Source organism: Protopterus annectens, chromosome 8.part0, assembly GCF_019279795.1.
Source record: "Protopterus annectens isolate FY-2018-M chromosome 8.part0, PAN1.0, whole genome shotgun sequence".
Taxonomy (NCBI): domain Eukaryota; kingdom Metazoa; phylum Chordata; order Ceratodontiformes; family Protopteridae; genus Protopterus; species Protopterus annectens.
In genome coordinates this window covers 1016791924-1016819743 of record NC_056741.1, presented here as the reverse complement: position 1 = coordinate 1016819743, position 27820 = coordinate 1016791924, and the positions used below count along the sequence as shown (strand labels likewise).

The 27820-nt window shown below is 36.1% G+C and overlaps 1 protein-coding gene across 3 annotated transcripts in view; it reads right to left on the bottom strand.

The window, feature by feature from the left end:
• The window catches only part of LOC122809198 (alpha-tectorin-like), a 919437-nt gene that overhangs the window by 367864 nt on the left and 523753 nt on the right, over nucleotides 1–27820 (bottom strand). For all 3 annotated transcript variants that reach the window (XM_044080503.1, XM_044080505.1, XM_044080506.1), the window contains one exon: nucleotides 18910–19508. In XM_044080503.1, coding sequence (XP_043936438.1) covers nucleotides 18910–19508 — 599 coding nt within the window. The remainder of the gene's footprint in view (nucleotides 1–18909; nucleotides 19509–27820) is intronic.

Below are 27820 nucleotides of genomic sequence, written 5' to 3'. Positions count from 1 at the left end.
GGAGTGAGATGCAAATTACATGGCCATAGAAGAGAACGGCATATTCATGCCTAACATTTCCCCATCAAATTTGTTTACATGTAAAAATACATTTTTACAATTTCTAGAAAGGAGTTAGACCTAACTTAAAAATCTATAAACTCAAGAACTGTTTTTTGTCACATTCTAACTTTTATGTCACTGCATGTTTTCCTTACAGGATTTTATAAAGCAGATAATTGCTATAATATACCAGCAATTTATTTAGACTATACTTATTTAATGTAAAATGAGCCAGAAGTTTTTTTTTTTGTTTGCACTGTTTGAATTCTGCCTATAGTTTATCTTTCCACTTTCTGTGATGCAATGCTACAGAGGAAGAGCATCAACTTTTCTGTAATACAGTGCTCCAGAGATTGAGCATAAACAATTGTTGATGTCAGTGATCTTGACCCTATCATCATGGTTGTGTTGCCATGGGGTTAGCATATTTCAGTAGGACAGACAGAGGGATGTGCACTGTGGGCTTGCTGTCCTGCAAAAATGCTTTTATATATGTGTTTGATGACTTATAATGATTTTCTTTTTTCTATCATGGTTGCTTTATTCAGTTTGCTTGTTTCTCATATTGTAGACTTGATGATCTTGCTTTCACTTGCTTGATACGACTATGGTAAAATATCTACTGACCATAAATTTTGTAACTTTATTGTACATTTTGAACAGTTTGCTCAGTTTATTGGTATGTGTGTTTTCTAGAATTGTCTAGTTAGTGAGCTTCTTGTATCTGAGGGCAGCTAAACAGCTGCTACATTTTGTATACTTGCTTACTGACCTAGAAGGAAAGTTCATTGTCAACAATGATGCTGCTTATTGCCAACTACTATGCTCATGCGATTATAGAACAACATCTTCCTGTGGTCCAGTACTTCTAGTCATCTGCAATCTGACAGGGTAAGCCATTTTAGATCTTAAGTATTTTTTTAAAGAATATGCATTTCTTATTGCTCTCATTTAAGAGGCATTTCTCACCAGTAAGAAAATGGAAAGTGTAGTGAAACTAGATTGTAGTGATTCTATCAGTTATTGTGGATAACTGGAGACATGTATTTGGGGTGATTCTTCAGCATAATAAATCAGGGTAGTGGTGATTCTGTGCTTCATTCTGTCGTGAAAATGGTGAATATCAACATGCAAAAACTGAGCTTTTGGGCATGATCGAGCCCTGACTGATTTAGTATTAAAATGGTCACTGAGGTACAGTAAATCCCATAATATGTGGGTCTGTATTAGAACACCGAAAGTTTACTTCGGTGAATGCTGACATCAGCAAAAATGCTGGCAAAGGAAAGGGTGTTTGTGGGGTCGCAGTACAGTGAGGAGTGGGATATTTGCCCTTTCCTCACTGTAGTGTGATCTTGGAGTTGGAATATATAGTTAGTGGGGTGTGTGGGGGGGCAGCCCCCCACAGTCAGCAGTTCGATTACCAGCCTTTTTGCTCATGTGAGCATTTGCTGATGTAATCTTTCAGTCGTATAATATAGACCCGATATGTTATGGATCAAAGCTTTCAATTACTGTAACCTAAATTTGCCGTACAAATGCAAGACTGTTTGCATAAAAATCACAGCAGAATGTAAGGTTTCTTACCCAAGAAGCTGAAATAAAGAGTATTGTATGGGATATGCCTAGTTTTCAATTTAAGATCAAGAGGTCTCTTAAACAGATGCTATGTTATTCTACAAGGGGTAGGATTTCTGATGAAATGGTTAGTAGGAAGGAGGGTACATAACCGTGTAATAAATGCAATCATTGCCAGTGCATATTGGAATGTAATGCATTTATACATCCAGACATTGGACAGAAATATGTATTTTATGTGTCAGTAGATTGCAATAGCGAGAACGTTGTTTATTTGGCTAAGTGCATGGGATGCCCTTCATTTTACCTCTGTAAGACGAATAGGAAATTCAGGCACAGAATTAGGGAGCACCTTTTAGAGATCGATAAATGTACCATCACCAATGCACTAGCCAAACTTGTCAGCTACAGGTTCAGGTGCCTAGGCAGTGAGAAATTTTCCTGTGGTACATTTGAATAGGGACACATGGCTGAAGTGACATTCAACTGCAGAGAAATATGGCTGTTTGCAAATTCCTTGTGGGCAAAGAGAAGAATGTGTTGCCATGCCTGCCCACAACTTCAATAACCAAATGCACAGGGGGAAAACAATGTCCATAGTCCCCAAGAGAACATGAGACAGTAGGCGGTATGGCAGGCATCAGCAGCAGGCTGGTCAGAGGGCATGTCAGTGGCAGTAAAAATGCATTGCACAATGGGCACTGCCTTTATAATCAGTGTGTGTGGACCACTACCCCTTCACAGTGTCTAGGAAACATTACCTAAAACACATACTGGAGCATAAATATGACTACAGTAGCCTGCAGGATTTCCCCCATGCTGTAGCACACTTCTACATGTTGTAGTTACATATGTATGTACTGCGCACTGAGCACAACACTCATTACTTCTTCTGCCTCCATGCATTTGGTTATTAAAGCTGTAGGCATGGCAGTGTGTGCTTCTCTTTGCCACAGGGAATTTGGAAACAGTTATATTTCGCTGCAGCTAAATGTCATTTCAGCCATGTGTCCCCAGTCAAATGTACCACAGGGAAATGTCTATATATATATATATATATATATATATATGTATATGTTTTTTTTTTTTTACACATTTGGGGGATACTTGCCCTCACATTGGGAGGCGGGCTTGCCCCCAGCCAAAACACTTGCAGTTAACTTTCTTGCCCTTAGTGCATTAGTGTCTTTAAAGTAACAGGGTTTTGTCTGCAAACAGAGTAATAGCAGCCTAGATCGCAAATACCCCCAAGAATGTGATTCTAGCCAGGAGAGCCCTTAAAGTTCCCCATCCAAACTCTAAACAAACCTGAGAAGGAGGCCACCCTTTAGGGTTAGAAGAGAATGAAGATGACAATAAAAAGTTACTGGGTACCCACCTCAACTCCAGGATGGTAATAGGAAAAGGAAGAGGAGTGGAGGGAGGGAAATGTTACTGCAACAGCGAGCATACCTGAACATCTTCCTACACGACCAGACTATGTTCTGTATATTGTTTACTCTTGTAGTATTATTAAGTCTTAGGAAGAATCCAAACACTTACTATGAGTGGGTGGTTAGGTTTGTAACGGAATGGGTTATGAAAGTGTTGCAGTATGGCCATGGCAAAACTTACTCCGTCTCTGAAAGCAGTGTCCAAACTGCAATGTTTGAAAAAGTTGTGGACAGATGACCAGGTAGTTGCATCCAAGATGGTCTAGGTGCTGACTCACAATTAATGGCTGTGGCTGCTGCTGTTTCCCTAATAGAATGTAGACTGATATGTCCCGATGCCGCTTTTTCATAGAAGGAGTAGTAAAATGAGACACAGTGGACTATCCATTTGGATATAGTCTGTTTTGTCACAGAACTGCCCTCCCTCCCTGCCCTTTGCAAAGATTGCAAATATCTGATCTATTTGTTCCTCACTTCTTTATTCTTCACTAGGTAAAATATTAGTATCCAGAGTATGCAGAATCCTTTCCTCCTTGCTTTCTGGAGGAGGGTAAAATGTTAGTAAGTTGATTACTTGATTAAGAGAAACTTATTCACTTTATTTTTCCTTAGTTGACCAGATTAATCCCACTAGGCTAGTACCCTGTTTTCAGGAGAGACACAAGGTGGTATTTATCCTACTAGTGTAAATTTATCAGGGGCATCAGGGTACTCCCCCTACTCTTTGCGGAGAGTACAGAGATGCTGTTTGTGACACTTCTGGTTTCTGTTCTGGGCAGAAACGTGGCCTGGAGAAACTGAAAGCAGGATGGAGGCAGTACAAATAGTGGAAAATTAAAAGGAATTTGTGGAGAAGAAAGCAGAGTTGGGGAGTTCTTGTTCAAGCAGTGAGATTGGCATTGAGAGATCTGATGAGTTGCTGGAGAAGGAGACGGTCAGAGCGAAGGAGAATGGTGATGTGAAGGTTATTGAAATTTTACAAGATTCTGAATATATTTTTCAAAAATATCTGTTCTCTGATGCTAAGTCAGAGTGTGTAGTTACAACCCTTCAGTTGGGAGGGTTGCTGAATGATTACTTAAAAGAAATGGTTATGCAGAGTGAATCGGAGAGTGAAGTGGTGGTGTCATGGGATGATATGGACAAGATCCAGGAAGTGGAGGGGACAGAAATTACATAAGAAAGAAAGTCTTATTGTTCAATGGTGAAAGAAGGAAATAAAAAAAGCAAGAGAATGAGAAGGAGGAAGAGAGAGTCTGAAAAAGAAGTTCATTATAAGGCTTAGTGCAAAAAAACAAAAAAAAAATGAAAAGAAAAAGAACTAGAGAGGTACAAGGTATGGGACGCAGTTATTGCACCCTTGGGAATATCACCCAAAGTGGTGAGAGCTTTCATTCATATTAATAGGGAGATGTACTGTGACATTATATTTGAAAATGGACACTATATGGAAGGCTTTCTAGGAAAATTTGAACAAAAGAAAGTATGTAGTTCATGGAATTCTTATATAGTGCAAACCTTTTATAGAGAAAAAAAGAGAATGACAATACAGTTTTGGACTGAAGTAGACAAGGACGCATTGCAAGACTATTTAAAAACTGTTTGCAAAGAAGTGTTGAACGCTATAAAAGTATATTCTGAAAGATGTCTGTGGACTGGGGGATGGGATTGTGGGATAATTTTGAAAATTGAAAATGATAAAAAGCTGTTTTTTTTGTGGAGAAAATTATCATTTAATAGGTAATTATGATAAAAGAAGATGTTTTATTTCTGGGTAAGTTGGACACAAAGCAAAGAAATGTAAATTGATGTGTGAAAAATAGGGGAAAATGGGACATGATTCAAGTAACTGTGATGAACAACTGCATGTTGGGTTAGAAGAGCAGATGAGAAAACATGTGTATGAAATAAAGAATAATATAGAAAATGAACATGGAGAACAAAATATTGTACAAGAGGGAGATATGAAAGGCAAAGAAAATAAAACTGAAGGAGAGCAATCAGTATTGGCAACAAGTGAAGAGGAAGATACTAAGGTCTAAAAAAGTTTGATAAGGAGAATCGTGAAGGGTAGGAAAAGAAAACTTAATGTGATTATGAAAGAAAATAAAAAAAATAATGGTTAAGACAGAAAATAAGACATTTAAAGAACCTGTGGGTCTTACCAATAAATGTTGACAGTATAAAGTATATTAAAAGACGGTTAGGTGTACTGTAATGGTGTATGCTACAACATGTGCATGTAATAATTCTAGAAGATACAAGAATCCTAGTAGAAGATGAAAGTAAATAAATGGAAAACTTATGGGGTAGCAATGTACATGTTCAAGGATTGCTGTATTATGTAATGAAACAATTAAAAGCATAATTAGGTGCATAAGTTTCAAAGGAAAGTATAAAAATTGTTTTTTAGAATGTCAAATGAGGAAAAGAGGGAAGAAAAAGCAAAAATATATAATGTTAAGTAAAACAGTATTCAGAGAAATACTAAGAGAAAATAGAAGCTTTTGTGAAAAACAGAAAGCAATTTATGAACAGAATCAAGAGAAGACATAACAAGGATGTATATATAATTATTGAAATATATGCATATGTTACAAAAAAGGAAGAGAAGAAATGTTCAAAAAATTTGAATTGTATAGGGTAAATATAGAAATAATACTGTGGGATTTTAATTGTGATTTAATAAAAAGGAAACAAGAAGGGAACAATGTTAAAATGATATATTAAATAAAAAACAGAAAGCTATATATATGGGACAATATACAATGGGCATATAAAAAATGAAATTAAGACATAAATTGACTATTTTATAATATCCGATACCCTGAAAATCATAAAAAAGGAAAAAGAAAGAAAGTTTTTCAGGCCATTTGGCTATATGTCTAGAAATAAAAGAAAAATAAGAAGACATAAAGGTAGGTAAATTAATTAAAAGATTTAATGAAACTGATATAAGTGAAGAGATAAAATAATATGATTTATTATGGAAATATTTAAAAATGAGAATGTTATATAAAATTGGACTGACGGGTGCATAAGTTACAAAGGAAAATATAAAAAGTGTTTTTTAGAATGTCAAATGAGGAAAAGAGGGAAGAAAAATCAAAAAGTATAGGATGTTAAATAAAACAGTATTCAGAGAAATACTAAGAGATAATAGAAGCTTCTGTGAAAAACAGAAAGCAATTTATGAACAGAATCTAGAGAAAATTAAGAAAATGTTACATAAGCAGAGGTATTTTTTAAAATAAAAAAGAAGTAGTGCCATATTTTAATATAATGTGAAAGAAAATGAGAGAGTAATAAGAGAATTGGAAAACAGAGAAGGAAAAAAGGTAAATACACAAAAAGAAATACTTGAAGTAACAGAAATTATATAAAATACATTTAAGAAGAAAGAGATAAAAGAAAAACAAATATGGGAAGTTATAAGTTAAGTCAAGATGAAAATGAGACTATAGGAAGAATATAAGTATACGAAAAGCTGATGAAGCTTTAAAAGACTTGGATAAGGAAAAGGCAATGGGCTTAGATGAAACTGAGTATCATATGAATTATAATATGAAAAATTGGAAAAAATTGCATTTTAAAGGTTCTAAATGAATGGTTAGAAAAAGGGATAAAAGAAAAATAGATTTGTATAGGAGCTATGAAATTTACATGGAAAAAGGGAAGAAAGAAGATATTAGGAATTAGGAATTGGAGACCAATAGTATTAAATAATATAGATTATAAAATATTTTTGAGAATAATAGGGAAAAGATTAGCTAAAAATATAGATAAATTGATGGAACCTATGATTTTTGGGAAAAAAGGAAAAAGGAGACAAGATTTATTATGGGATATGTAATAGATGATATTATAAATAAAGATGTAGAAGCCAAAGTATTGATTGTAGATGTAGACAAAGCATTTGATAGAATACAGTATACAAATCATAGACTAAGTGTAGTAGTTCTTTCCACAACTTACAAATAGTCCCCTTCATGCATTAGATATCAATAATCACCTATAGAAAAACAATAACTATTAATAAATCTATTATTGTATCTTAAATATAAAATAAAATAATCAATGCTACCTAATGGATCCTTATAAGGAGAGCTAACATATCAGTTCTGGTCTAACTTGTACTTTATCATTCAGGCCTCCTCAGCCTTATGATCCATTTCATTTCATTCTCAAGGGTAAAATTGACAATGTACAAAAACTTAAAAGTGTGACTAATCCCTCTTTCTTTATGATGTTTATCATTGAGGCTGTCCTAATCTGAGTGACCTGTTGGTTTTACCAACATAGAACATATACAATATCTGAACTTTCACAAGAAGTCATAGTATAGAAATTATAAAACTTACTGTCTCATCAATGAACATACACTGATTACATTTGCCACATGGTCTTGTATTTGTCAACTGTTTATTTTGTCTCCCTGTGCCTAAGTTGTTCCTGGGTTTACATAGTATCAGATCCATTGAGTCTTTAGTTCTACATTCACAGCAGTACATTCAAACGTATTTTCATTATAAGAACCTTGTTTTCAAGTCTTTCAATTCATTCACATAACCTTCACTAGTCCTCATTATCTGGCCCCATTACCAAGTCTGTTAATACTCACATCCAAATATGAGATGTGGTCTACTGAGTAAAGAGCTATTCATACATTCAACAAAGTTCTCTGTCACTCTTCCAGATGAAAACCAACATAAGTCATCTCCAAACATAAAAACATTGTTAAACAAAACTGTTTCTAGAAGCAAAGCAATAAATTCTATTTTCACCTGAGTAAAATCAGAATGATTCTTGAGATATTCTTGTATGTATTGGACCCCTAGATCATTGGGGATAACAGTAAAAAGACTCACAACATCAAGCGTGACTAAGATGTAGTGGTCATCATCCTGTAAATGTTTCATATATTCATATAAGTCCAGTAGAAATTGCTTACTGTCCCTAAGGATAAACCTGTTGTTGTTTACTAGTGGCCTTAAATGATATTCTATGAAAATTGAAAATGGTTCTGTCACCCAGCCCTGTCCTGCAACAATCGGTCTCATAAATGGCCGGACTTTTCACTTTAAAATAGTCATACAACTCCTTCATAATACTGTTAGATGCTAATAGCTCATCGAGCATATAGTAAACATGTATGACCTTTTCTTTAACCACATCCAAATCTATCTTTTGATAGGAAGACGTACCCATCCTGTTGTTATAGTCCAATAAATCCATGAGGACAATCTTTTCAGGTCCATGAGTGCTTGTCTATGGTTAAAACTTAAATTCTGTTTATGTGGGACATTTCGTGTCTTCTCAAAATGATCATAAATATCATTCTCTGTTATCTTAGAGTATACATCCAACAGTGGATGTAGTTGGGGGATGTACACACTATTGCATTTAAACCTACTAATATCCTGTCTCTCAGCAACATTACCAAATTCAAGTTTCAACTGAATATTTCTTACAAACATTTTAATATCAATAATAGAGTCCGCGATGTTGCCCCTCCTAGTGGGTATAAAGCTAAGACCCTTATTCAGAACCTCTTTCTCATATGTATTCAGAACTTTATTAGACAGATTCATAGAGTACATTAAATGATTATGATCTTAGTGACAAAATAATAAAAGTTATTAGATCAGTATATGAGAATAATATCATTAAAATAATACTAAACGGATGCTTAAGTAAAGAAATAAGAATGTGGCATAAGACAAGGCTGTCCAGCAGTAGTATTTTATTCATGTTAGTAATGGATGTCATTGTAAATACAGTGAATAAAAATATGGAAACAACAAGATATAGGATGATGGAGAATATTTATGTACCACTGATTCTTACTTATTCAGATGATATACTTTTAGTTACTAAAGACGAGGAATAGATGGAAATAGGAAGTAAGGAATTAAACAAACATTTAAAAATGCCTGATTTGATTATAAACAAGGATAAACGTAAAGGATTTGGATTATTGGATTAGATAATCGGTATTAAGTTTAATGTAGAAGAAGTAGGCATTTCAGGAATAACAACTGGAATTCATTTGAAATAGGAGAGAATGTGTAGATTTTGGAAAATGTGTAGATTATCATAAAGAAAAAAGGTATATTTAATAAATTCTGTTTTATTTGGTAAGATTGCCTATTTGGTAAGATATATGTGATCCCAACCCCAACTAAGTATGAAAAAGAGCTGCTATTGACTATATTCTCATTTATATGGGGATCAAAACTGAACCTTGTGAGAAGAGGAATCTTGTATGTTCAATAAAAAGAGAGAAGATTAATATTAATAAATCCTATAGTACGTGTAGCTTCATTTAATCTGTATAAAGTGTTGAAGGGATTAAAAGAAAAAAAATAGAAATATAGTGAATGATATAATGAAATATAAAAATGAAGAAGTTTGGACAAGTTCAAGACATGGAAAAAGATGTAAGACTGTTATTAATAATGAGAACAAAGAATATCAAAATAAGATATTACTATACAAATTTAAATTTGAAAATGTGGAAAAAGACAGAAAAGAATGGTATGAAAATATAATAAGGGAATGTCATTATATCTATCCATGGAAAAATCTACATAACGAAAAAATGAGTGCTATTAAAACCAGGCTTGCATGCAGTAAAGAAATGTATGAATGCAAAGGTTTTATGTGGAGCTTAATGATAAGCAAATTACCTGTTAAAGCAAATATGTCATACAAAAGAATTCAGGAAAGAATATGTAACAATTGTTGTGAAACTGAGACAACAGAACACATGTTCTTGAATTGTATAAGAATTCAAATAGTGGGAACAATTAGATGAACTTAACACATTCAATGATGATAAAACTGTAAAAAATATAAATACAAATATGATACAATATGGATATTATGGTGGTAAAAGGGGAGAACAAGCAAAATAAATTCATAAAAAACAAATCTGTGTTTTGTGGTTTATATGGAATGAAAACATTAATGGAATAAAATACAATGGAACATGGGGATTAACTGAAATTTTGAAAAATATATATATGGTTGTGGAAAAAAGAGTGGGGGGATAATTAAAATGATTAATGTACAAAGTTACATTATGCTAAAATGTGAAATATAAGCTAATAAAAGTAATGTATACATTGTAAATAAGATTTTGTATTCAATAGGTGCCTTGGGATCTTCTACCAGCTCAGGCTGATGAGAACTAGGTTTAGTGTCACATCCAAAGAATGACACAGTCAGGAGTATAGCACCCCTCTTATGCTGTACTGCATGGTCAGAAATCCATTTACTTGGTGTGGGGATAGAACGCACAGCCTTCTGCATCAAAGCTGAATGTGATCCCTGCTGTACCACTGAAACTGTACAGCATTACTTCTCTCACTCCCTTGGACATAAAGGATGGATTTCTGCAGTAGCTAACCCTGTCCTTGTGAAATATGAGGGCAAGCTGTTTCCACATAAGGGCTTGTAGTTCATATATCTTTCTGGAAAAAGTTATGCCTACTAGAAAGACAGTTTTCTGTACCAAGAATTTGAGAAGTGTTGTAGTTGCTGTTTTAGTTGGTGACAAAGTAAATTTTCCAGTACATAGCTCAAATCCCAGGAGAGGGGAAGAGTTCCTTCTTAGGTAGTCACAAGACGAGAACCCTTTTAAGGATTGCTTTTACTAGTAATAATGGATAAAGCTGTAATGCGAGGACACACAGGCAGATATAACAGGTGCTTGCAATTTCAATGAGGCATGAGATAAGACTGATATGACAAGGTCATTCAGATATTTGAGGACTATGGACACTGACACTGCTGAATGAAGACCTCCTTATAGTACCAAATGAAGAATATTTTTCATCTTGCTAAGTATGATTTCCATGTATTTTGCTTCCTAGTTTCCCTCATAATTGTAATGGTGTCATTGGTTAACATAGGCCTAAAGAGATGAGTGTTAAATCGCTCATACTGTCAGATGTAAGGCTGTCAAGTTAGGTTGCATAAATGGATCCTTGTTCTGTGATAAGTGTAACATGCATTGAGCTGGTGAATCATTGTGTATGCAAGCTTAGAAAATAAGAAAAGCACTTTTCTTTAGTTAAAAAAGGTGTTTTGAATAGCATTTTGGTCTGTCTTTCTCATCCTTCTGATTTATTTCCTGAGAAGAACTAGGAATGGAGGAACAGCATTAAAAATAGACCTGCAAACTGATTGAGAAACACTCTGGTACCCAGGCTCCTGAACTTGGTTTCCTGGTGCAATGTGTTATCAACTATTTGTTTTGAGAAAAAGTAAAAAAGTCTATTCCTGATGCATCCTCCATGTGGACAAAGTCAAGAAATATGGCACCATTCAGTATTCATTCTTGAGGGTCTGGTTCTTGTCTGTTCAACTGGCCTGTTGGGATATTCTCCTTAAATGTAATGTAAGATGCCCTGATAATCAAAACTGACTCCTGAGTCAGACATCAGGTTTCTATACCCAGCCTGCACAAAAGATGATAATAAGTTCCCTGTTGCCTTCTGATGTACCATATGAATGTCATATTGCCTATAAGGACATGCAGTTTCACTTTTTGACATCCCTATTTCAATTCTTTTTATGGATAAAACATCAACTATCACCTCTTTGGTGCTGATGTCCTTTTTGCCTTTGAATTTTGTTCCAGGTCCCCTAAATTCTTATTTTCCCCCTAAAGATGCATCCATGAAACCTGCAGCAAGTGTCTGGGAATCTGTTTTTGATATGAAAGAACCCCTTGACTGAGATTCACCAGCTGAATCTACCATAAGAGCACTTTCTTAATACAATGAGGTAGAAGTATAGCAGTCTGAAATGAAAGGGTATGCTGACTTACCCGTTCTATAGCTGAAACTACAGTTTCTTATCTAGTGCTTTGCTTGGGGGGGCATCAAAGCTGAGGATTCCATGTATTCAGGGTTCTGAGGTATTCCATAGCTACAAACTAATTCTGCTGCTGCATGAAACTGAATAAAAGTGTTTTTTTTTTACAAACAACACCTTCTTTGAGGAAAGTACTGTGACTGGTGGTATCCAAAAGTGTTCCATAGTACTGGACCTGATGATATGGAGTTAACTGTAATTTGGACTGATTCAGAGAGAGTATAGAAGTAGTACACCCTGAAAGGTTAGCATTTCAAACTTTGTCACTCACTTTTAGCATTGATAGTTCTAAAAATGAAACTCCAACAGCCATCTTTCTTGTGACTATACATAATATTGAATAGAACCTATGCATTCCTCCAAGTCTGATATCACCTCTGTGGCCTTTTAACATAGAATCTGTAGTAATGCTGATTTGATAAGCTACCTTTATTCTCTGGGAGCGAAAGAAATGCCTGAGAACATTGGTTGTTTTATTATCCAGAGTCTGTATCCCTATCTTGAGGTAATTATGAACTAAGAATCTTTTTTAGTTTTTCCCACTCTTTCAGAACTAGTCCATAATAATGCCCTACTTTTTTAGGAATAGGAGGAGCAGTTGGATAGGTGGCCTTTAGATGAGTGGGATTTAAAGTGTATGGGAAAGGAAGAGCTCTGTGGAGCTATAGCTTCTCCCTTGACATGTCACAGTGCTGAGGGTTCCCAGGCTTCCCTTTTTGGTCAGCTTGCCATTTTATTCAAAACTGGTCTTTTTTTCCATTCAGCAATAGAAACAACTTTTTGTGAACTTATTTGGTCTGTAACTAACAGGGAGATGAAACAGCTGTTTTGCTAACTGCTTAGTCTTTCCTTTTTCCTCCACCTCTTTAAAGAACTTGCTTAGTCAAGGGTCCAAACAGTTGTTCCTTGTCTATTCAGGTATTAAGGAAGTGAGTCTTCACATGCTCTGTCAGGAGCTGTCCTCAGTCAAGCATTGTTTTGAATAAAAGACCCCATAGCTGCAGCTGTTTTGCACAATGTATCCCTTGCATCATAGTTACATTTGATAGAGTATTTGTCAGCTTAGGAGGAGAGGTTGCATAGCCCAGCATTTTTTCACATAAGGCTTTGCCTTCTCTCTCTTCTACATTATCCTTAATTTGCAAAAAGAGAGTCCTTTTTAACTTAATAATATATGCCTGGTAATTCAGAGCCTGAAAGGGCAAGGTAGCAGAGGTGTAAACCTGCAAGGGCTCCTATTAGAACGACGAAAACACATTTTGTCAAATGCGTTTTCGTCGACACATAAAGAGCAAACAGGCAAAACAGCAAAGCGGCTGTTCAGCAAATTCTTTCCCTGGAAAAGAAGTGACTTGACCACTTTGTTGTTTTGCCATGTTCTGCACTGTAGTGTGGTCCCTTGTCCGGTATAGCTCCCGAGCGTGAATGTGCAACAGTTACTGACCTTAGGGTTAGGGTGCGGGTTAAGGTAAGTGCATATGTATGAAAGTGTTAACTGTTTTTTTTTTTTGCATTAGATGTATGGTTGAGTTACATGTCTATGTGTTTTCAGCTGTTTACATTTGTTTTGGAGGGGTAGAATTAGGGTTAAGGTAAGTGTGTATCTGTTTGGAACTGTTTACATAAATGTGCAAGAGTTACTGACCTTTGGGTTAGGGTGCGGGTTAAGGTAAGTGCATATGTTTTAAAATGTTTACTTTATTTTTTTGCATTAGATGTATGGTTGGGTTACATGCATATGTGTATTCAGTTGTTTACTGTTTTTTTTGAGGGGGGGTGCAATTAGAGTTAGGGTACATGTGTATGCGTTTGGAAGTGTTTTAATGTTTTTTTTTTTTTTGTTGGAACATCCCTAAGAAAGAAATCGCTGTTTTGTGGTGTCGATATTTTCAGCTTTCACTGAAAATGTGTCAGTGAAACATCGTTCACTGTTTTAAGCGTTCGATGTTTCAATATAGACCCACCTGCAAAACCTTCTTTCCCAAATGGTTAAGAATTCTGTGTTCCATGCCATTGGTGATGGAGTTCTTGGCTAGAGCCTCAAAAGATTCCTTGACATCATGGTCTCCATAGTTGGATCTGCAATTGGTTTCTTCTAATGCTACATAGAGAAGCCCAGAGCCCTGAAGAAATAGTCAGACTTCCTGGGTGCAGGGGGTTGAGAATCCAGCTTCAAATCTGCACTGGTGAATACATTCTACATGGCTTCAGAAACTGGATGAATAGCCAAGAGTTTGGATTCTGGTAATCCCAGTTATAGTCTATATCTTTTCTCAGTGTCTGGGTAATGCCTATCTTTCCACTTGAAGATGTGCTTCATTCTCTTGAGGGTGTCTACAAATGAAGAACCTTCTGGTGGGGAGAGAGAGGAGAAGGTGTCCTCTGTGCCTGACATTTAATGAGGAGTGGAGAATGACATATGGTCTGCATACGACAGTTCCACTTCTAATATACTTATCCCCAATGGAAGAAAACATGTTAAATCCACCCAAACTATCTGTCTGTCCCACACTAGTCCCACATGAATGCACAAGATAGACAAAGCTTGGTAAAACTGGCAAAGAACTGGCAAAGAACCAAATCTGGCCACCTTCACACTTATAAGCATTTCCCTGTCTTTGCTCAAACTCTAGTCGCAACAGATAAGAACAGTATTACTTAGATCTACAAACAAACCATAAAAAATCCAGAGAAATGATGGTCCTCTGTGAACAAAATCTTACACCCTGGAACTTTTATTGCCTCCGGTCTCTGCCTAGATAGCCCTCCCATAGAAACTGCTAATAAATGTAACTCCCACTGTATGGACTCTATTGCTACCCTAACACAAAATCCCATAAAGACTCATGATGGCACAGATGAGGTTCCCAATTCCAATACACTTCTTTTCTCCTTAAAAACTGTTTCTGCCTCACATATGAAATGCCTTCTCCATATGCTCAAGCCTTCCTTCCCCTCCATTGATAACCTACCAACAGAATATCTAAAGCTTGCAGCTACTTCTTTTACTTATCCAGTCTCCATCTTGATCAATAGATTCATTCAATAATTGCATGTCCCATCTTTCTGGAAAAAAATCTACATCATACCTCTTCACAAAGGTAGTAACTCCTCTGTAATAACAAAGTTTAGGCCTATTGCTATTATATTCCTTCTCTCTAAAATTCTAGATAAGTGTATATATCAGTAAACCTTATAATAGCATCTCCAAGAAAATCTAATGAGCTCCAAGCAACATGGTTTACACCAACACCATAGCACAACAGCTGCCCTGGTTGCCTTCTTAGATAACATCATCAAATCTAGAGATAATAGTAACTTGGTCCCTTCCCTGTTTTTAAATCTCTTCTAAGCCTTTGACCCAATCTCTCACTCCAAATTACTCTGTAAAATGTCTGTCTGATACAACACTCACCTGGTTCGCTAGCTACCTTTCTCATCAGCATCAGTCTGTAAAATGACTCTCTAGGTAATACTGGTGAGCCTAAAGGTTCTATCCATGGACCTCTTCTCTTTAACAACTTTATTAACAGCTTACATACATCTTCTCAAAAGCTTCTCTCATTCAATACAATAATGGCTCCACCCTCATCTTCTTATCAAACACTCTTCCCCATTTACACTCCATTACTCAAAATGCCCTCATCTCCATTGAAGATTGGCTCAGTAATAACTAACTCTTCCTAAATCCCAATAAAACCAAGCTATTCCTGCTCCTCCCGGTATCTCCAGCAACTCTCAAAAACAGCTTCAAAATAACTTTTCTCAGTCACACAGCTATAGAAGTTGTATCTCATACCAAGTTAATGGGCATCACAATTGATGATCAATTAAAATTTGATTGTCATATACAAAGTTATATTAAAAAACACATCAGAAAGTGGGTATGCTTTATACATCCAAACCGTTACTCACCAACCCCTCCAGAATCACACTGGTAAGCACATGCCTTCTACCTTCTCTATGTATGCCTCACAAATTCTTATCAAAATTCAAATCTCCCTCATCACAAAACTAGAAGCATGTTATAACTAGGCAACTAGATTTGCACTCAATCTGTCATATGTAAGTCATCACTGCTCTGCTCTGGAATCATTAAACTGGCTTGATTTGCCCAGTGACCTCAACTACACTCAACTTCTACTTGCTCTCAAAATGATATATGATCCTTTCCATTATTCATCCATCAGTAATATTCTGGAACAGTACCTTCCTAACCATCCACTTTGCTCATATAAGAAACACCATATTGAAACCCATAAACCTAAAAAGCATAGGACATAGTTTATACTCCTGAATAGTTGCCAAAACCTGGAAAACAATTACTATGGACATTAGGGCAAGATTTATAAGTCTAATTTTTAAGCATACCCTAAAATAAAACCTTCTCAGCTCCAGGCTGTGTACTTGTCTTTCTCCAGGTTAAACTGACCCATTTATTTTCCCCTTCCTATATTCTTTCTCTTACACTCTTTGTCTTCCCTTTCTCTTGCATACTCCTTCCTCCTTACAATCTGCTATACACCCGCTATCTCTTTTACTGTTCTTAGTGCCTACCCTTGTTTCTGTTCCTTCATTCTAAGTCATCATCTTTAAATCTTCTTTTACCATCTTCTCCACCTTCTTTTGAGATTTCTTGGCCTATAATATTCTTTTTACTGTCAAGTTTCTGTTTCTGCACCTTGTGTACCTTACTACTTTTTCTCCATAATATTCATACATATTTAGGTCTTTCGGCTTTTCCTGGTTAGGGGTCGCCACAGCGGAACTCTGGTCTGCTAATGATTGGCAGTGGATTTGTATGGTGCTGAGTTGCCAGTCTAACGCCCAACCTTCAAAGAAGGCACCCCATTCATGCACACACCTACCTACATGTCTTTAACATCACTCAACCGCAGGGAGGACATGCAGACTCCACACAGAAGGTGCTCCAGCTGAGAATCAAATGGGATTACCTCTTAGTGTGAGGTGACAACGCTAACCGCTGCACCACCACGGCCTACAGTCAAACATATTTTGGTAATTATTGCCAGTCTCTGATACTTTTTCCTCGTTTTATAATTTATTGTGACTTATTTTACTTTGTGTATGTTTCCAAGTTCATATATATAAAATTTGTATTATGTCTTATGGTGCTTTTCTCCCCAGGCCTCGACTGAAAAAAATGGGATTTTTTGCCCAGTCGGACTTTCCCTGTAATTAAATGTCAAATAAATAAAATAAATAAATAAAAATATGTCACAACTATATCCAGACCCCATGTGCAAAAATGGGAAAAGGGGTTGAGGATGGATGGATTATTCATATACAACTCATGTAACTGTTATTTCTAATTGAAACTGTAAATTATGTAACTGATATCAAGGATTTCTGATTAATGGAACTGTTGTTCATCAAATTAAGCTGACTGCAAATGATAAAACAAAGCAAATGATGGCCATGATGTCTTTATAATGGAGCTTTTCTCCCTGAGCCTCCACTGAAAAAGCGCACTGCTCAGTTGTGCTTTCCTAGTAAATAAATGCCAATGAAAAAAATAAATACATTTATTCAATGCAAAGTATGTACTCCTAAACATGTCAGACTTTATGAGGAACCTTATAAATATAGGAGGAGGATGGCTAAATCTGAGGGCCAAAATCATAGTGATTTGCCTAAATCATAGCAGTTGCGACAAATGACTTGTAATACCACAGTAAAGGTAACAATATCCAAAGAAATGCACTGGCTAATAACACAGCACAAGTGAAGGTTCAAGGTATTACCTCAACCAGTGGCCTAGAATGGATACCAAGATTTTGTGTTATACCTTTGTCCCTGTTCACAACTGAACATTTAAGAGATCTTGGAACAAGTGGCTAAGTAGTCAAAACATATGACATAGGATGGTGGCAAACAATAATGGTAGTTTGCCAAACAGGTATTCACAACAACTAAGACAAAGTGAGCATCTACTATGGGAATAAGAAAGAGGGTGCTTGAGTGAGGGAGATTGGTTGTGCATCATTATGCTGCAGATGTGTAAGTGGCAAGTTCTACAGATCACGTGGAGGTTGTCATACAGCTCTGAAGAAAAAAATTAAGAAGTGTGGAAAAAATAGCTTAAACACACACACACACACACACACACACACACACACACACACACCCTAATAGTGAAAGCAGAGCTCACCTCGACCCTATTCAAATGAAACCTTGACAATAGGATGGGGAATCATAAATTTACCCCATTATGGCTCCCATGCCCCTTATGAGCAGAGCCTGTCAACAAAAAAAGTATTATCCTATCACCTCCCACCTAAAAACAAATCCCTTAGTTTCTTTTCTACTAACCCCCCTCCATATAGACTCCCATGTTACTTGGAAACAAAATGGGATTTTGGTGCCCAACTAGGCTACTATATAAATATATATATATATATATATATATATATATATATATATATATATATATATACTGAGAGAGAGAGAAAGTTAATTTTGATGCTGGTTGCTGGTATTTGTGGGGATTGAAAGCTTTCTTCAATGTACTGCGATCTCAGAGTTCATACATATACGTTGCAGGGGGTGTGGGGAGCAAGAGTGATTGCCCCCTTCTTAAAAGCTGTATTATTTTCATATTATGAGGTTATTTAAATATAAAATATGCTATGTCAAATTGTTGAATATAAATTATACTTTTTCTTGGGATCTCTGCACCCTTCTCTCCCTAAGCCTGCATTAAAAATGGACTACAACTCATCGAAAGGCATGGTTACAGAATTCTATACAAATAAGAAAATAATTAAATAAACAAATTAACAATGGAGCTTTTCTCCCCAGACAGCCACTGAAAACGGGTTTTATCCAATCAGAAACTTCCCGGTCAGCAAACACAAATAAATAAATATAATAAATAATTCTTACATATTAGTACACTAAGAGGAATGAGAGATGGTTCTATATGCACAGAGAAAATCATATTTATAATTACCATAACTTTTCCAGGATTTCCTCGATGAAATTCTATTTGAGTATTGTATATGAATATGAAGACCTCAGATGTGACAGAAACTGGAACACCAACCCAGTTTTCATTTGCAACCTCAATCCGAAAATAATCTTTTACATCAGATGAATTACACAGCTCAGCAAAAATATATCTGCAGGTACCTTGGAAGTCATAACTTAGTCTGTCAAATGTCATGTAATGGGGGTCACCTCCAGCCCGACATACACCATCAGGGAGCCTATGGCAGCCATAGATGCCATTTTTATTTCCACATATTTCAGTAGATGTGCAGGAGGAACTGGAACATTGAACAGATTTTGTGGCTGCATCACACATGCATCTCTCTTCACAGTTGTTCCCCATCCAGAAGACCTCCCCAGACTTGTAGTATCTGTTGTTATACGTGCATCCACACTGTGCCACAGGTACACAATCTGTTCCACTCTGCACAAACCCATCATCACACTGACAGACTTCTGTGCAAGGTGTTGAGCAGCTGAGTAGAAATTCAAGGTTTACACAAGTAGTTGGGCATGAGGACCCACAGATCTCGTAGTGACTGTTAGCTGGGCATGGCAAACCTACAAAAGATTAAAACAGTCATGATGAAATAGCTATAAAGAAAATTGGGACTGATTAAAATAGCAGACAATGACTTGGCCACTGGCTCATTTTGATGATAATAGAATGTATTCATCCATGGAGGGTGCCACCTTTCAATGAAGTGTGACCTGTATATATAAACTCTGCTGACCCATTCAATAAGATCATTGCCAGTGTTTACTTATTTATAAGTAGTGTTGGCACATGTATTCCTCTGTATTCCATATGTAACTAAATACTTACATACAACTAAAGTAACGATGGTGTACCCACTTACCATTTATCTTGTTTTTTTTCTGTTTAACACTACTAATCTTACACAGTATAGTGCTTGAGGATGTCTTGGAAATTGTGCCGGATGGAATATGTGGCGGCTTATGTTCATTGAGGTCTGTATCAGACAATACTGCCTTTAAACTCAGATAGGTATCCTTGAACTCAGTGCTGACTACATTAATGAAGGCAGGTATCAACAACTGACTTGTTACATACAAGATTGGTGAGTTTGCTAGCAAAATGTGGAAAATCAAAACAATTTTCCACTTTTTGATGGTATTTGTTATCCGAATTTGGTAATACAGAATTACCAAAATGTTGGAAATGGTAATCACAGAATCGACATTCGAACACCAGAAGTTCAAATGTCGAGATTCCATGTTAGCGGTACCATTTTTGCAGTGGTGCAAGCCTCCCCCTGCACCCCCCACACCCTCTGCATAATATATATTCCAACTCCAAGATTGCACTACAATGAGTAAAAGTGTAAATTTCCTGATTTCCACTGTAGTGTGATCTGTTATTAGAACGTCAGTCTCATATTACAGAATCCATATAACCATTCACTAATGAGGATTCAAACATTTCCGGATTGGCATCACGAAAACTGGAAAACACGCATTCAACAACTGCAGTTTCACATAAGTGTCACTCCACATTTTGATAGTAAACTGGACTGGTGATTAAATACATTGTGGGTAAATCATGCAACACTTTATAAAAATGATACATATAAAATAAAGCAAAGGACACCTACATAAGGTTATTCAATGACTTAGTATAAATAAAAAACTGTCCAGTATATTAGGCTATACATTTTGTTTATTTGTGAATATATTCATAGGTTTATATAGTCAAAGTCAGACCTAACCACCTTGATTAATCATAACAGTATTTGCCATTTTATTCAATAATGAAATAGGGACTGCTATTACTTAAGTCTTTGCCAGACTTTAAAGCTAATTTATTTAATTATTTAACATCTGTTAACTATTTAAGTGATCTAGTCCAAAAACCCTTTTCAGTTGCAACCTGGTCAGAGAGGCTAAGCATGCAACAGAATGTAGACCTAATTGCACAGAAATTTACTTTGGCATTAGTAGTAACATAACGTGCTTATCTATTCTGCTATTACTGCTCTCTCACCTGCTTTGTTGGAGACTTTTTTCTTCAATTCTGACTTTGCATTTGTTGCCTTCCCTTATGTAAATATATTCCATATGAGTCTTTTCAAAACAGGTTTTTGGATTGTTCCTCATATATCCTAAGTATGAGCACCAACTACATCTCTTTCTCTCATACCATCTCTCAGTCAAAAAACATTTTAATCTGCATTGCTCTTGTCTACAAAATGTTTAGATTTGAATTCCCTCCTTAACATGCTTCTGAACCTCATCTTAAAATCCCAGAGCACCACCTTAGGTTAGAATCCAATCATGCTTCTCTGCTCTGCAGTCTGTCCAGCTGTCTTTTAGCAGCTGACCGAGGATTCCTAATACATAGTCGTTAACTCTAATGTGTGCTGCTTCCATGTGTTTGAAATAGCACAGCACCCATCTCTTCTCATATAAACTGGAAAAAGACTTCTAGAAGAGACATCCCCTTGCTCCTGTTGTAAACAAACTTTCATTCAAGCATCTGCCATCTTTATCCTTTTTCTCTGATCTACTAATCCTTATGCTTGTTTTTTTTTTACTGTAAAGAATCCTCTTTACATCATAATACTAGTTGTCTCATTACAATACAAATCTATAACTGACATGTAGTTCAACCTTATAGCTCCAGGCTATTGTTGAAATGTGCCCTTGAATTTAACCACCACAGCAGTCAATGCATTAATAAATAAATATACCTATACCATATGGACCTCTATGGACGGCACAGTGTTTCATTGATAGCACAGCAAAAGGTTGTCCAGTTTGATTCTCAGCTGGAGTGCCTTCTGTGTGGAGTCTGCACATCCTCCCTGCATTCATGTTGGTTTTCTCTGGGCAATCCAGTTTCCTCCCACATTACAAAACATGCATCTGGAGCGTTTCTCCCCGGGCCTCCACTGAAATCTGGAAACTGGCTTTGTTCCAAGTCGGACTTTCCCGGTAAACAAATGTTAAATAAATAAAAATAAAATATGTCATCTTCTCTTGTCTCCAGCCCAGGATTCTGCTGTTTATCATTGTCCACCATCCCTTTCTGCAAAACTGCTTAAGCCCCAAACCTTGCTTCATGGAATCCCTGTATTACACAATATACTTCCCATCCATGATTTGAGTCAGCTTTCCTTGCTCCTTTTATGTCCTTTTTCTTTCTCTGCCAGTGGCTGTGGACCCAGTCCATACTCCTCCTTTCATATCTGCCTTCTGTGTTCCATTTAATTAAAAAATGCAGAAAATATACCTTTCCAACTAAGCTGTAAGCACTACTATCTTTTATCAATTCTGATGAAGCCTGTTCCTGTTAAAGCTCTGTTCTCTTTGCTGGTTTTCTGCCCATTCTGTGACCAGTTACAAATATTTCTCCCATGTTCACTGCTGACAACAGTGATTATAGTCCACACCAACCCCCACCCCCGGCACCTTCTTCTGTGTACCTCTCATTGGCATGAGAGTTGAGTCAGGTCCTGGTAATACCTTTACACAAAGTATCTAGAAGGAAGAAGTCTTTGAGGTATAGTGCATACATATATGCTTCAGAAGAGACTTAGAAAAATTGATCCACTGCTATATCTCAAGATCTGTGGAATAGAGGAGTCATACCAACATGGCTTCCTGAAGGGAATATCATGCATGTATACCAGGATAAACTCATTCAAAGCTGAAGTAGGAAAGGAGCACCCTGATTCACTCTCCAAGCCAGTCTATTGAGAAGGCTACTGAAAGAAATGGTGTTAGTCCTATCAGGTAAGGAGCATGGAGGAAAACCTTAAAAACAGACTGAATTGAATGGATGAAAGATTTTTGTTCTTATCAATTAGGCTGATGCCTAATGCAGTACTGCAGGAGTCAGTCATAGGTATTATAATATGTGTATGTTATCTTGGCTTAAAAATGCAGCTAGTCATATATTTCATTAGATATGATTACTGCAAAACTGTTTTCATTTAATAATATAAAATTCTTTATGGACTGTTTACTCACTGCTTTCTTCAGTAGCTGTATTACACCATATTGGTACATAATGGTCAAACCATTCCGCAGTTTGATTTTAAAGGAGAGATGGGCTGAATTTGTATAAATGCTTCTAATCTCTGTGGCGTGTACTGCATCAGATAGATACTGCAGACCTTTTTATGTTTGTTGCCAGGGTTTGTCAGTGAGATTTAATGATAATCTGTGTAACCACCAAGGAGATATATTTCACCAGAGCTGCTGCCATTTATTTCTTTCTGTTTACCTTGGATCGCTAGTTAGACTTTGAGAATTCTAGATGGCAGAGGACACCACATCAAGATACTTGCATTATAGATTTGTTGGACAATATATACATCCTGAGGATTCAATCATCAATGAAATAAATTTGTTAATTGCAACTACAGATGCAGTTACGGTTTGTCTCTCATCTGTCTATCTGTATGAAACATTGTATTTTGTTTGCATGACTGTGCTATTGTTTTGCATATAAAATTAAATCTTTGGAAAATAAAGAGCTTTATTTTGTTCATTTGACAATCATTGTGGCCGGTGTCTAATTTTTCTATTGGAGGTATTTGTGACTGTTGTTTTCTGTTCATTAGAAGACAGAGACTGCTTCGGGATCAGCTATCATAATACTAGTTGTCTCATTACAATACAAATCTATAACTGAGATGTTGATATCCAGTTAGCAGTCTGATTGGTTGTAGTGAATACAGGTAAAGGATATTGTCACTGTAGAGGTATCAGTACCCATTCCAACGAAATATGGCCAATGTGTACAAGTATAAATATAATTTGATTACATTTCAGTCACTGTTGATGAGTTGAAACTAAAAACAATGGGATCAGAATGAGGTGTGCAAAATCCTGCATAGTCAAGGACTATAAACATGATTTGGAACTGACAGCATACAGTTTTTTGGGGGTGTGAAATGCCCTTAAGGACAATCACCTTTGCACATACATGTTTGGGTCGTGGTAGTGCAGACTTGATCTCTGTAACACCTTTTTTCTCACGACTTTGGTAACAGTGTGAAATTCAAGGATTACATCCTTGGCTGATACACTTTTCGCAGTGTTTTCAGTCTTCATTGTAAGCATTACAAACTAGATGGTTTACGTGCATGTGAATTGCAGTGAAGTGGAGAAGGTAAAAAAATCATGGATTTAGGCTGTAGTAGGATCACTACAGATATGCTGAATGAATGGACAGGTAGCAGTTATGGATGAATATCAAAAAGTGTAAACAAATTAATTTTATGGATTGAACCACAAAAAGGAGCCCTATTCCTGTTAGGGCACCTACATGCCTTAAGTTAGAGGAAAAAGATGTAGAATGGTAATTATACCCAAAAAAAACAAATGGCCCAAAGCAAGGAGCCAGTAGCTAATGTCAGTGGGTCTTTCTAGATAAGTGACTTCATACAATCTGCAGAACAATCTTTTCCTCTACAGAGGATTATTATACTTATTTCTGAGGACCATACCTCTCAACTTGTAAATGCAAGAAATTTGGACAAAGCCAAAAATAATGGGGAACAATTTATTCATTATTTATTTATTGACATTTGTTAACTTGAAAAGTCCACTGGGTCAAGTGACCCATTTTCAGTGGAGGCCCGGGGAGAAAAGCTCCAGAAACACTGTAGAATACAAAAGCATAAAAACATATATAATCTTACAAAAAAGGTACATATGATTGTTGGAACAGGTGCGTATATTTGCAACATATTGAAATGGTGGTTCCTTGTAATAATGGCATTGAATTACACAAATATAGTCACATATACAATACTGATTGTGATAAAAAGAGGCTGGTAATGAAAATATGAATATATAGGAAAAAAAGTTTGGGATTAAAAAAATAAAAGTATTAAAATATCTAAGTCAAAATAGAAAGAGAGCATTGCAATCATCAGATAGGCAAAAAACAGAAACTGTGCATCTTGTGACTGCAAGATGAATGTTTTTTTCAGGTCATAAAGGTCATAAAGGTATTATGTGAGGCTAGGGGAAGAACGGTTATGGTGGTTTGGGGTTTGTGGTACATGTGCAGATGGGGTTGTTTAGAAAGTGTTGTTTTAGAGCAGTTTTAAAGGCATTGAGTGAATTGAGTTGAGTGATGTGAGAGTGAATGGTATTCCATATCTTGGCAATGCTGTGGGAATACAGACACTGACTAGCTTTCTTATTTAGTATGGATACCTTTAAGTGATATTTATTAGTAGATCTGAGTGTACCGGTAGGAGTGTATTCTTGTAAGATGGACTGGAGTGCAAAGCAGTTACTTGGTTTAAACAATAAGTTATAGGCAAGAGTAAGTTGAGTGCAATGTAGGTAGTGGGGAAATTTGAACCAGTTGAGCTGAGATATAGCTTGGCAATGGTGTGCACAATTAGACAGACCAGTGGCAAATTTTGCTATTTTATAATAGCATGCTTGAAGCTTATTAAAAAGGGTTGAATGTAGGTTGGTAAATATTGGGCTTCCATAGAGAAGGGAGGGAATGAGTAGTGTGTTGGCTAGCTTAACTTTGGTGTTGGTGTCAAGATAAATTTTATGGTGATATAGTTTACCTAGTTTGCAAAGGGTCTTCTTTATTGAATTAAGGATGTGTTCCTCAAATGTGAGCTTATTGTTGATAGTTATACCTAGTATATTTGAAGAGTATACTAGTTCAATTTCTGTCTTATTTCATGAGTAAATTTTAAAATCTATGTGCGGTGGTTTTGCAGAGAAAAGTAGGAGCTTGTTGTTTTGGAGTTAAGTAGAAGTTGGGAATCATTTAGCCAGGATTCAATGGATGTAAATGAGTTTTGTGTGAGCTTTAGGAGGTCAGAGAAATTGTCAGAGGAGTTAATGGTGGAATCATCTGCATATTGAATGAGTTTACTTTGTAGTGAAACCTTATGTAGATTGTTTGTGAAGGTATTAAAAAGTAGAGGGCTAAAAATAGATCCTTGGCGGACACCTATATGATTTGCTTGATATTCTAACTGGTGATTGAGCCATTTGACTGATTGTTCTCTGTTAGTTAAGTAGGAGGAAAACCATGTTAGAGCACTAGAGGAGCAGCCTAATTTTTCCAAGCTGTTTTAGCAGTAAACCATGGGACACAGTGTCAAAGGCCTTAGATAGATCTAGCAGAATTACTGATGTAGCTAGGCCAGCATCCAAGGCTTTGTTCACTGTGTCAGTAAAGGACAATAATGCAGTAATAGTACACTGCACTGGACAAAAACCATGCTGGGTTGAGGTGAGGAGATGATTGTTTATGAGGTGTTTGAGAAGTTGAGCATGAATACATTTTTCTACTATTTTTGATAGAGGGGAGACTGTAGAGATATGGCAATAGTTTTGAGAGTTCACTGGCATGGCCACCATTGTGTAATGGGGTTACAATAGATTTTTTCCATATATTGGTAACATAAGATTCTGTGATGGAGCAATTTATAAGAATACTGATAGGGTATGCAATTGCATTGGCAGTGAGTTGTAGATATCTGGGTGGAACTTTATCTGCAGATAGGAAGCATGGTTTTAGTTTGGATAGCAGTCTGAGTACTAAGGATATAGGTACTAGTTGGATATATTAAAAGTGGGAGAAGAGTTTGCTGGTAATGATGAGGGAAGGATATTGTTTTCTTTTATTGGGTAATCTGGGTTTTTAGACTTTGTTTTTCTCTCTCTATCAGAATCATTCACTAATTTCTGGATGGAAGTAATAAAGTGGAAATTAAACATATTGGTTATTTGTTGTGGGGGGGGGGGGGGTTCTGGGCAGGGTGTTGTGTTATGTAAGGTACCTGGGTTTAGTAAAGAGAAGATGGACTGCCAAAACTTTTTGGGGTTGTTTTGTTAGTTGGTTAGTTGTGCTTTGAAGAAATGTTTATTTGTTACTAATTTTTTTGGCTTTATTGCGGAGTTGTGTTTCTAATAAAGTGAGTGGCAGCAATTTTTCTATTTTCAATTACACTGACATAAGCATAGATGGCAGACATTTCTCATTATTTAAAAAAGGTTTCACCTTTGTTCCTGCTAAACATGTTGATTTATCTGAATTGATTCTTGATGTAAAACTATTCACCAGGAAATTAAATTTGGAGGTTTTAGTTTCCACTAGTGACCCACATGATTGCAGGGTTATTAGACCAAATGGTGATTTAGTAAGGAGAAGTACATATAATCCCCCCCTACATAATGATATTAGTAATTTTGAAAAGGTGTTAATTAAAGAAATAACATCTAGTTATTATAAAAACAAAAATAGATATTCTTGCAACAATTTTAATTTGGAAGAAAGGGCGACTTTGGATGAAATTACACAGTATTACCCCAATATTAGGATTATGAAATCCGATAAAGGGGTGAGGTTATTTTAATGGAAAATCGGTCATACATTGCTAAAATGATGGAGATTTTGGACACAAAGGGACGTTATACTATTATATCTAGAAATGAGATTAATATAGCATACAAAAATATAGACCTCATTATTGAGGACAATTTGCTTCAGGGGCTTATTGATGACAAATTATATAGATATTTTAAGGTTGAAAAAACAGTTCTCTCTACTATATTTGGCATCCCTAAAGTGCACAAAGCTATCCAAAATCCACCATTAAGACCTATTGTGGCATCAGGTGGTTCTAAAACCCAGCCACTAGCTATCTATGTAGTTACAAAATTAAAACCTTTTCACAAACTATAACCACATATTTTAATTGATTCCTGGGATATTTTAATGAAAATAAATCAAATGGAATTTGAACCTCAGTACTCATTCCTTACTATTGATGTTAAGGACCTGTTTTCTGTTATACCACACAACACAGGTTTGGAGTGGTTTGAATATATGTTAACGGAGTTTAGGTTTCTTAACA